Raw genomic sequence first — 10,991 nt, forward strand, 5'->3', positions numbered from 1 at the left:
AAATAGAAAAATTCCACTGAGATAAAAATAGATCACAGACTTGTAGAGTCCCCTTACATGCGATACCTAATAACGGAGGGTCCACTATACTTTTTACTTGAAACGTGATTGAGCGATTTTTTTCCTCGTAAATCGTGATTTAAATTTTTTTTTATTCGTGAATCGTGATCGTCTCGAATTTTGCATGAACACGAAAGACTTTCGGATATTATTTGTTATGCGTGAAAAGGCCAAATATTTTTAGGTGACTGAGTTTACAAAGGGGTATAGGGCACGACCCTCTACACAGCGATCGTGATAAACAATTTGTTAGCACATACAACACCTAGCTTTGAAGTTAAGTGGTCATAGTAAATTAAACCTGGCTAGGATTATTTTATGGTATAGTCTACAAAAGAGAGTCAAAGTATGTACTTAAAATTCTTTTAGGAAAAAGAGGAGGAACTGAAAACCCGCCAAACTTCCTCCTGATAAATCGACTTTATAAACCCATCTAATTTTTTCTTACAGTAGCACCCGTGAATAACACTGTAAGATCACAAGAATAAGGGAAATGATCACAAACTAAATAAGCAAATTCTCCTTGTCAGCACCTTGGGAAACGTATAGAGAACAGTACGGAGAATATGCATACTGATGTTAGGGTGTAAAGGGTTTAAGACATCGGCTGTGCTAGATCGAGTTGTTTCAAATCAGACCAAAGTGGGGTTACTAACACTTTTTATTACAATTCGGAAATGAAACCTGACTTTTAGTCCATCGACCTCCATCGTTTGTCTAGGTAAACTTTATTGTCGTCTGTTTCTCTCCCTTTGCCATTAGGGACCTTAAGCAGTCAGGACGGCAACGCCAAGGAAGACTTCGATTAAAAAATGAATTTCTACTCTTAGTTAAAATTTTAAAAATAGCTGCATGAGCTTACTGTCTCATACGACGCCACAGCTCAACTTCAGCATGACGTATAAAAGCAGGGTTGAGTTCCAAACGGAGATTAAAATAATTTGCCGTCGCGGTTTCGGTTCGCAGACGACGCAAATTTTGACGATTTCACGTTGTTCTTTTGCATAGGACGGCTAAGAAATGTACAAAGTTTCAAAATGCACGTGCTGAGCTATTGTTCTGCCAATTAGATGTCTTGTTTCTCCCCGTCCTCGTTGCCGTCGCCGTCGTGGTTGCTTAAGGTCCCTACTTTAAATGACAAAGTCCTTCGCTGAGGCAGATCCTGTCTCTTCCCCAAGAGACCGGTAAACTTCAAAACGGTCGAGAATTAGAGTGATAATAGGATTACTTTTCCAACAAAAATTGCAGAAAAAAATGCCTCATCCATTGCCCAGAAGTGATTGGTTAAAAGATAATTATGCTCAAACCTTCCTCATTTATTAAGCTTTTCAATCTCTCACAAGTAATTAACTAGGATATTTTGTTTAAATTTATAACCTAGACGCTCATGACTTGCCGACAAACATCAGTTGCGGGAGTAACCCTTCGGGTCTTGGGAATAAAGTCCTTTTTTAAATCTCTTACCAACACGTTCAAAATTACTCTGTCATTATCAAAAGCTGTTTTGTTTTAGGGTGCGGCTTGAGAGCTTCGGAAATAGCCGTCTTGAAATTCTTTAAGGAATGCTTCTTGCAAGGAGGGGACGTTAACTGACCATTCTGTACCATTTCGCATACTTCTTCCATCATGTTTAGTTTAATGGCATCTGCAAAGAATAATAAGCACGGGCTAACAGACGCAGAAAAATATATCTGAGGTAAGTTGACCATTTCATTTTCCAGTAACGAGGCACCAGTCATTATTTATCGCCAAGCGAGGAGGGAGGGGGAGGGGAAGGAGGATTTTGGGGGGGATCACGTGGTTTTCAGAGGAGATGGAGAGGGATCCGTCGTCGCTAACAGAGTAAAAAGTAAGGACTATAGAAAAATCGACTGCCAATGATGGAGAACCATAAGAAAACGTCCAACCCTCCCTCCCCCTCCCAGGTGACAAATATAGACCTGTCCCTGAGTTCTACTGCAAGTGATCGGCCGGGGTTTTTCATTTCTAATCACGAGAAAATATCAGTATAGACATTCTTAAGTGAAAAATCGTCCTTTAATTTAACTGTTCTCCAACCGGTCTTTATACCTTTAAAATTGGTAACCATATGTAAGTTTAAAGGCTGATAGTTTCGAAAGAAACTGTTTGAGGCTGCGTCGGTGGGAGTAACGAAATAATTTGGATATATCAACAAAGTTGAAATGGTAAATTGGCCACCGTAATGATTACAAAAGCTGACGTTTCGAGCGTTAGCCCTTCGTCGGAGCGAAGGGCTAACGCTCGAAACGACGAAGGGCTAACGCTCGAAACGTCAGCTTTTGTAATCATATGTAAGTTTGTCCGCCCGTTTGACATTTTGAAACATGTTTTCGTCGTAGTTTGTCCATCTTGAAAAATCATTTTACAATCCGTGTTGATAGTCTCCATCTTAGTTCCTTTAGGCTCTTTCCTTACCTATTCGTTGTTAACAAGCCCTATGTTTTATTCTTTTTATTGTATGCTATTTATTCCATCGTCTTCGTGGCCAAACAATTCTAAAAGTTGTTAAGTCTTCACTGCTCTTAACATCGTGTTTCCTTAGTCCGCGAAGCTTGAGGTTTTGCGCGCGCTATGAAGCACCGCCTAAGTTTGCTAAACCTGCCCTTTATAAACTTTTAAATGTACTAAGTAAAGGAGGCTATTAAAAGGAATCTTAGATAAAGTTGTCAGATTCTTTTTCTCGGCAAGTTCTTGGTCCGAGAAGCAAGGGAGGGAAAAAAGGATTAGCGGCCATTCCCCTCTCCAGTACGTCTCTTCCTAGATTTTCCATCCCTACCCTCATCAGTGGTGAATCACGTCTTTCACTTCCCCATACCTCTCCCCTTAGTAGGAACGTAGACTCAATACCTTTCTGATGCTCGGCATTCCAGTGGGACATCCAGAATCCTCTTACATTTACGTCATCAAATATCAGGGAGCCCTAAAGACAAGACATGTATAACTAAACAATTATAACAAATTCACTGCATTGCACTCTCGGTCGGTGGAGGGGATCGAAAAGCCAAAGAGCTTGGCCAAGACATACTAAATGTAGGTTTAATGCGGCTTATGGTCTAGTTTTGTTATTGTACGCTTTACTCGTCCTCCATCGTGTTCTCGGCGATGGCAACAAGTTATTCCGAGGCGTGATATATGTTCGAGAGAAAGAAAAAGACGAACAACTTCTTATTAGTTTTCTTGAACTACAAGATGCTTGAAAACTTGGAACTTATACTCCCAAATAGCTGGGCTAACGCTGGAAGATATAGAATAAGTAATAAATAGTGCTAATAATCTACAATAAAATTAATATGTAAAGTCTAAAAGAAACAATAAATGTAAATAGTTCAAAATCTTTTCTGGTGGTTCGGGGTCTTCATGTTCTGAATGTCCCTTATGGCTAATGATTTAAAAGAAGTAATGTTCTCAACTTGGGCTTGAGTTGACAGTTTATTCCAGACCCGAAAAGTTCGTATAAACGGAGAATAACTGTGCGCCAAAACACTTGAGTGGGGCTGGAGCATGGCATGTTGGATCCTTGGTCTAGGAGCTGGTTGGATAGGAGATGAGAATTCAAGATCTATGAGATTGTTTTTGATTTTATAAAAAAGAGTCACTTGGGCCAGCAAACGTCTGGATTCCAAGGCGTCCCAACCAAGTTGATTTACAAGATCTTGTGAGTTTGTAGATCTCTTGTAACTGTGCGCGACGAAACGAGCAGCCCGTCGCTGGACTTTTTCGATAGTTTCAGTGTCCCTGTTTGTGTGTGGATTCCAGGAAGCACTTGCATATTCTAGTAAAGGTCGAATAATTGCCTTGTAGTCCGTTTGACCAGCCCGAGAGCCCTATTGACTTTGTTGGAAGTTTTATCACAGTGTTGTTTCCAATTTAGCTTGCTCGTTAATCTAACACCCAGATAATCATAGGAAGTTACATGTTCCAAGACCTGACTATGCATGTAATATGGTAGTATGACAACGGTTCGCTTGTTGGTCAAGGAAATGTGGTAGCATTTCTTAACATTAAACTCCATCTGCCAAAGACAGACGCATGAAGTTAGTTTGTCAAGGTCTTGTTGAAGGATAAGATGATCCGCAGGCAATACAACTTGTCGTTACATGATGGTGTCGTCAGCAGAGTCTAATATTTGACTTGATGTCACCCACGATGTCATTTATGTACATCAAGAAAAGCGTGGGGCCTAAGACAGACCCTTGTGGAACACCTGAAATAACCTTGCACGGGGTAGAGTGTACGCCGTTTACACTGACACTTTGAGAGCGGTTGTCTTAGAAACCCTTTATCCATAATAAGGTCTGGCCTTGAATACCATAGTGACTTAACTTATGTAAGAGCTTTGGATGAGATACTTTGTCGAAGGCCTTGCTGAAATCGAGTTGGATAACATCAGCTTGACTTTTAATGTTAAGAATGGAGGCCCACTCGTGAATGGCTGAGACCAGTTGCGTTTCACAAGACAGTCTGGACCTAAAGCCATGTTGGTGTTTACAAAGGATGTTATTTGTGGACAGGTGCTTGTGGACGTGGCTAAGTACTATGCGCTCCATAATCTTGCAACATATGCAAGTCAAAGAAATGGGCCTGTAATTTTTTGGATCTTGCTTGCCACCCTTCTTGTATACTGGTGTAACCAAGGCCTTTGACCAGTCATCAGGTAGCCTGCCGAAATCGTAACTTTGTTGAAAAAGAAAGGCAAGTACAGGAGACAATTCATTAGCTAATAACTTCAGTATACGAGGTGACAGGTTGTCCGGGTCACATGCTTTGTTGGGATTCACATTACAAATTTGCTTCTTGACACCATTTACATCAAATGACAGATTTGGAATTGGCGGATAATCAGATAAACCAATTTCAGGTAGGATACCGTCATCATCCACGAATACAGATTTAAAATGATTGTTTAGGGCTTGCGCTTTATCTTTACTGGAGACATAGAGGTTATTACTGCTCTGAAGTGTTGGAACCTCTAAGGATTCAGATCCTCAAGACTTGACGTAATTCCAAAAGCGTTTTGGGTTAGAGTCCAAGCTCCCTCCAATCTCATTGTTGACATAGTCAGAACGTGATGACCGAAGCATATCCACAACTTTATTGCGCTCTTTTCTGTATGATGCTTTAATCGAAGGGTTGTTCGAGTGGGTGGCTATGTACATCTCTAATTCAACCCCACCCTGATTTCTCTCAGCAGTTAGTTGAAGATTTCTCTAGAACTGTCTAGACAGCTTTGACTGTAAAGGTATTGTCAAATGACAAAAACTTTATTTCGTACCGTGGGTACTGTAACCGGTTGTCTTGACATTCCGCCATAAGTGACCATTGTTCCTTTCGGCCTGAAATTACAAGACTTAAATCAGTGAACGCTGCCACATGGTTACTTGCCATTTCGTAATTTATGATACATCAGCAGAAATAAAAAGAATTAAACACACATTAATATAATATAACTGAAGATTTAGTATGTGGCGAGGAAACCCGTAGGGAAACTAAGAGGCTTATGACAGCTACAGGCTCCTCATATTTTACAAAAGTGAGGTATCAATTTTTTGGCGTGATTTAGGAACAAAATATTTTAGGTTAAAAACGAAAGAACACACACACACTATAGACCAACGACCTTGAACGTGCATGCATATCAACAATACTATGCACGAGAGTCTCCAACAAGCAGAAACCTTTGCGCAGCGCTTAACTATCAATTCGTCTCACTCTTTGCTTTAGATTTCTTGTAGTTGAGCTCCAAAAATTTGGTGATCACCAATTTCTAAAAGAAGTTCCTGATTGTCAAACAAAGTCTCCTTTAGTGACAGCACCATAAAAAAATGAAAAGAAAATAGTGTGGTTAATTTGAATTCTAGAGTTAGAAACCAAAGGTTTAACACAATTTGCAAATGAGAGGCTGCAGTTTTGCAAAACTTTTAAAACATTTACAAAGGGTGACTCAGTATCCAGGAAGGGGTATCAGTTAATGGAAGAATAAGATAAAGGGCTTTCTTTCCATCCTGCCAAGACCAAGACTAACTGCCTTGGGGAAGTATTTGGGAAAATTAAAAGAACCAGTAAGTGAATATTTACTTACGCTAGATAGCGGAAAAGGTTCATGGAGCTCTTCCCTCCGACGCAGTTGAGGGCAAGTTTAGGAGGTTTCACATTCTGAGGGAAAATAATTTATAAAGAATTAATATCATTAAAGCACAGTTCAAGTGTTGCAAAAATTGGACACTTGTGTCTAGAATCAGACACTTAAGTGCCTAAAATCGGACGATAGTGTATAAAATCAGACACCAGTGTCTACATCAAACACTAGCATCTAACATCAGAGACTAGTGTCTACACTAGGACACTACTGGCAAAAATCAGACACTTATTACTAAAATCAGACAGTAGAAGAAGAAGAAGAAGAAGAAGAAGAAGAAGAAGAAGAAGAAGAAGAAGAAGAAGAACCTTTATTAATTTATACTGCTCAGGGTTAAGCCCCTTCAGACCCAAAAAGCTGTCTGTTATCAATGGGAGCCCTAATAATAATAATAGTAAATATATCTTATTAACCAAGCGCGAGGGCCGTACTGGGAGAATATCGGCCTGAGGTCTTGACAGTACAGACCTCACTGCACTCGGTCCATACAAAAAAGACCGAGGGCCAATATTCTTCCAGTACAGTCCCGAGCAAGCTTGGTTAATAGGAGATTTATTGTACGACTGAAGTTCAAAGGGACACAAGTGCGGTATCATTCGGGACCATTCGGGACAGTGCCCGGTCCAATACTGAGAGAATATTGACCAGCAATAGAGCATTTTGATTGGTTGATTTTAGTTATTTGCCCTCTGACTTCCCAAGTCATGTAATCATATCTAATATCGGACATTGTCAAAAATCAGTATCAAAAATCTTCCACTAAAGCCCAAAATCGAAAACTAGCATCTAACATCCGACACTAGTGTCTACACTCCGATGTGTAGTGTCAAAAATCTGACACTCAAGTGTCTACAGTCAGTAACTAGTGTCTACAATCAGACACTAATGTCTACAATTAGACACTAGTGTCTAAAATTGAACACTGATGTCTGGAATCAGTGTCTGATTTTGGGCTACTTTCAATTTTTGATTGAAAATGGCTCTATGAACAAATCTGGCCAATAGTCCATTTTACAGTTGTGTGCTTGGTTGCCAAGCCTTTGAATGGGAGCAAGGCTAGGGGTGACCTTGTTATGATACAAACCTTGCTGCCTTTCAAATGTAAATCACTTTGTTATCATGCTAAGTAGATACAGGTCTCTATCACAACAAGGTCACCTTCAGCCTCACTCTGAATCAAACAACTGTAAAATGGCCAATTCAACCTGTTACTTAAGTTGTCAACACATGTCATCATCTCTATTGAGCCAGACAAACCTTAATGATTTCTTTCATTTCAGGGCTTTTCACGTCCTCTTCAGTAATGACAAAATTAGCTCCAAGGTTTTTAAGATGAATTTTCAGCTCCTCCACATTTGGTCTGTAATGCAAAAATTGATGTTAAACATTGACCACAATTCAAAGGAGTAACATTTAATGTTAGATGTTACATTGTATGTACTTTAATTTATTAAAATCCTTAAAATTAAGATAAAATTCAGCTTTCAAGACCATTAACCTATAAGTGATAAGCATATAGTTTCTCCCAACAGAATCACCCCTAAATCAAACATTAGGGTTATGAGAATAAAGGAAATGATCTTTAGGTCAAAAATTATAGCTCTATAGTGGGAACCAAATTCTCCTTGTAAGTACCATAGCAAACATATAGAAACAGTAAGGGGAATTTGCAAACTGATGTCAGGGTGTAAAAGGTTTGTAACATACTGGTAGAGGTTCTTGTTAGTAGTAAAACCCCACATACTGCTGGGATTTGAAAGGCCATGTACTCAACATTTACAGTACAATAATTTCAAAGAAGATGACAATTTTCCATTTACCTATTACGAATTACATTGACAGTACTTAAGCCCCAGGCTGCTGCAATTTGGATGAGGGCCTGCCCCACACCACTGTTTGCACCATTTTGGATAACTGTATCACCTTGATAACACAAAAACAGCATACAACAAAACAACTTAGAGTAATTTTTAAACAGACGACTGCACCTTCTACTGATTTAGTAGACTAACCACCCATGTGAGATGCTGAGAGACACAAGATAAGGATCATTTTTGTCAGGGTAACCCCTCAACACTACCAGCACCCTAACAATAGCATGAAACGTTGGTACCAATGAACAGAATGGAATGAACTTCCTTCATCAATGGCTCACAATGTTATAAGATGTTTCTGAGACATACAGCTAATAACACTGATGGATCAGCATCCACAAAAAAATGAAAAAATTTCATTAACAAACATTTTTTCACATGACCTTGATGATGACTTCCTCAGAATTGTTAAAAATCTATGATTTAATTTTTACTACGTGTCATTATAGTTCTTTAGGATGACTTAAATGCAGTTGTACATTATCCATACTATCATCTTTAGGATGACTTAAATGCAGTTATACATTATCCATATTACCAGGCTGCAGATCTTCAAAGTCCTTCAGTAACCTGAATGCAGTACAAGGGTTTACACTGACTGTGGCAGCAGCTTCCACAGGGAGCCCAATTGGGATTTTTAAAACTTGATCCTCTGATACCACTAATTGCCTGCACCAAGAACCTTTTTTTTTCAAGACAAGAAAATATGCATAAATTGTTCTGGACTTTTTTTAAAAAGACCTGGTGTCCCTAACATTGATGCATTGAAGCATTTTATACTCTCAATAATATATACCATATGTTTTCACCACAAAATACCTAAACACTGATCTGCTCTCAAGATGACCTGATCTCCTGTATTGAGGCTCTGCACATCCTTCCCGACCTCTATGACCTCTCCCACTCCTTCATTTCCACCGACGGCTGGTAGGGATGGTTTCAGCGGATAAGTACCTGTACATGAAAAACTAACACTTTGAAAAGTATTTTGAAAATGAAAGGTCCTAACCATTGTTAGGCTGAACGTAGATTCTCCTCTACACCTTCCTTAGAAAATGAGTTTTCCTGCTCTTTAACTGGGTCGGACCCTACAAAAGAATAGTAGTAAACAACATAATACCCAGCCACCTCATTCGATAGTGATAGTGCAAGCTATCACAATTGATTTATGTAACAAACGCATCGGTAACATTTCTCAATGGTTAGCCAAACTATACATTTTACTCTTGATCAGTGGTTTCTGTAACAAAATCAAACTACACTAAATCTAACTGCCGACAATAAATGACAACAAATGAAATAAACCCAGTAAAATGAAAGCTTAATCAAAACATACTTGGCAGTTAGGATTTACAGGGACACCAGATGAAACATTATGAACATACCATGACAACTACATAACATTTATGAAACTTTTTGCACAAAAACTTAAATATGTAATGTTGCAAGGGGACTAAACCCTACTGTGTGGGTGGACTGCAGGCCCTCAAAATTTGTTCCAACAACTTACATTTCTAAACAAACATTAAACACTTTCATTAGGCTAACATAAGATATACCATAACAATTCAGTGATTATTTCAGACTTCCAAGCATTTAGTCTATACTGTAGACCATTCCCTGCAGTAAGAAATATTCACCAAATTCTCTCAGAATAACTAAAATAACCCTAATAAAATGCCATGCAGTTTAAAAAAATTAAGATGCTTATTTAGTGGACAAATTTTGCGGACTTGAGCATATCTTAAATAACACTGCCAAGTGAGAAATAAAAAACCTAGCTAGCAATTTAGTAATATACAGAAACTCAGAAATTTGTCCACTAAAATACCAGTGTATTAAATTTTGAAATCGCTTAACATTTTCCAACAAAGAGATATTTATTATGTTGTCTAGTATAATAAACCATCATAAATGTATGTGGAAAACCTTGAATCTGATTGATGTCAGCTGGATTTATTGGGGCAGCTAGCATCCGTACTGACACAGAACTAGGGCCAAATTTGCCTTTTTCTGCATACTCTAATCTGTTTGAGATATTATACAAATATATATTCAAATTTCTTTCCATAAAAAGTGATTTGAAGAAATTGAATAAGTTGAAAATAAAATAATGTGTTGTTTACAACCTAAAACAAGGCTGCAGTCTAGCAGTACCCAGTGGCCCTTGCAGCACCTTACTTTTGCTCTTGGGCGACTCAGGAATTTTAGGTTTTTCATACAACGCATATGCTGGGCACCCTGGATTTCACAGTTTTAGAGCACTGGGTTCCATTCAATTTCCAATAAAGCACAGCCGTGTAAAACTTTCACTTAAAGACTTAATTTACATATTTTTGCTTGTTTTATTTATTTAAAAAATATTTAAAGAGGGAGCCCAGCTCGCCATAGCGGTTTTCAGTGAGGCTTGTGTGTGATTGGTCTTGACAGGACACCTCAATGTATATACCCCTAATTTAATTCCCCTATGTTCAAAACTTAAATTTACAATTTAATCCAAAAGTCGGTGGCGTTGCAAAAAATATTGAAATAAAAAAATATTAGAAACTGGAATTTTTATGATCCATAATCAACCTTATTTCTCACCTCAAAACTTTCTCTGGATCTCCATGTTCAGAATACACAACAGATTCAGATCTAGTACCGAATAATCGCCAAATATTTGAAACAGAAACGTTCTTCGACTTCCTTGCGAGCTCAGGATGTATAACCTTGAACAACCTGGCAGCCATATTGGAATCATTGTAGATCCCAGATCCCACTCCTAACCCTGTTCTCGTTCTCAAAATTTTAAGTGTCCCAACATTTATTTTGAGGTGTTTCCATTTTATTTGTACACTTCATTATCTGGTTAGTCTTCTTGATTTAATTATGAAATGGCCAGAAACGTGAGAAAAATA

The 10,991-nt window shown here is 38.5% G+C and overlaps 1 protein-coding gene across 2 annotated transcripts; it reads right to left on the reverse strand.

Annotated features, from left to right (window-relative positions):
* Positions 1-703: 703 nt before the first annotated feature.
* Positions 704-10,908, reverse strand: LOC111322685 (enoyl-[acyl-carrier-protein] reductase, mitochondrial). 2 transcript variants are annotated; one of them, XM_022925826.2, is made up of 10 exons: positions 10,678-10,908; positions 10,021-10,118; positions 8,911-9,045; positions 8,630-8,773; positions 8,038-8,140; positions 7,475-7,577; positions 6,161-6,234; positions 5,354-5,414; positions 2,929-3,001; positions 704-1,705 (listed from the first exon to the last, which is right to left on the reverse strand). In XM_022925826.2, the coding sequence occupies exons 1-10, from the start codon at positions 10,821-10,823 to the stop codon at positions 1,539-1,541; spliced, it is 1,104 nt and encodes a 367-aa protein (XP_022781561.2). In that variant the 5' UTR covers positions 10,824-10,908; the 3' UTR covers positions 704-1,538. The 2 variants fall into 2 exon arrangements, with proteins under 2 accessions (XP_022781561.2, XP_022781562.2); XM_022925827.2 differs by lacking the exon at positions 10,678-10,908 and having other exon boundaries at positions 8,911-9,179.
* Positions 10,909-10,991: the final 83 nt, after the last annotated feature.

The sequence above is a fragment of the Stylophora pistillata genome, chromosome 13 (assembly GCF_964205215.1).
Source record: "Stylophora pistillata chromosome 13, jaStyPist1.2, whole genome shotgun sequence".
Classification (NCBI taxonomy): Eukaryota; Metazoa; Cnidaria; class Anthozoa; order Scleractinia; family Pocilloporidae; genus Stylophora; species Stylophora pistillata.

Bases quoted from the DNA above. Each gene is read 5' to 3' on its own strand.
- LOC111322685 (XM_022925826.2), bottom strand. From the start codon at position 10,823: ATGGCTGCCAGGTTGTTCAAGGTTATACATCCTGAGCTCGCAAGGAAG. The intron at 8,774-8,910 runs GTATTTTGTGGT...TGAAAAAAAAAG, and splicing joins GAGAGCAGATCAGTGTTTAG to GTTCTTGGTGCAGGCAATTA. The intron at 1,706-2,928 runs GTATTGAGTCTA...TATTCTTTGCAG, and splicing joins GAATGCCGAGCATCAGAAAG to ATGCCATTAAACTAAACATG.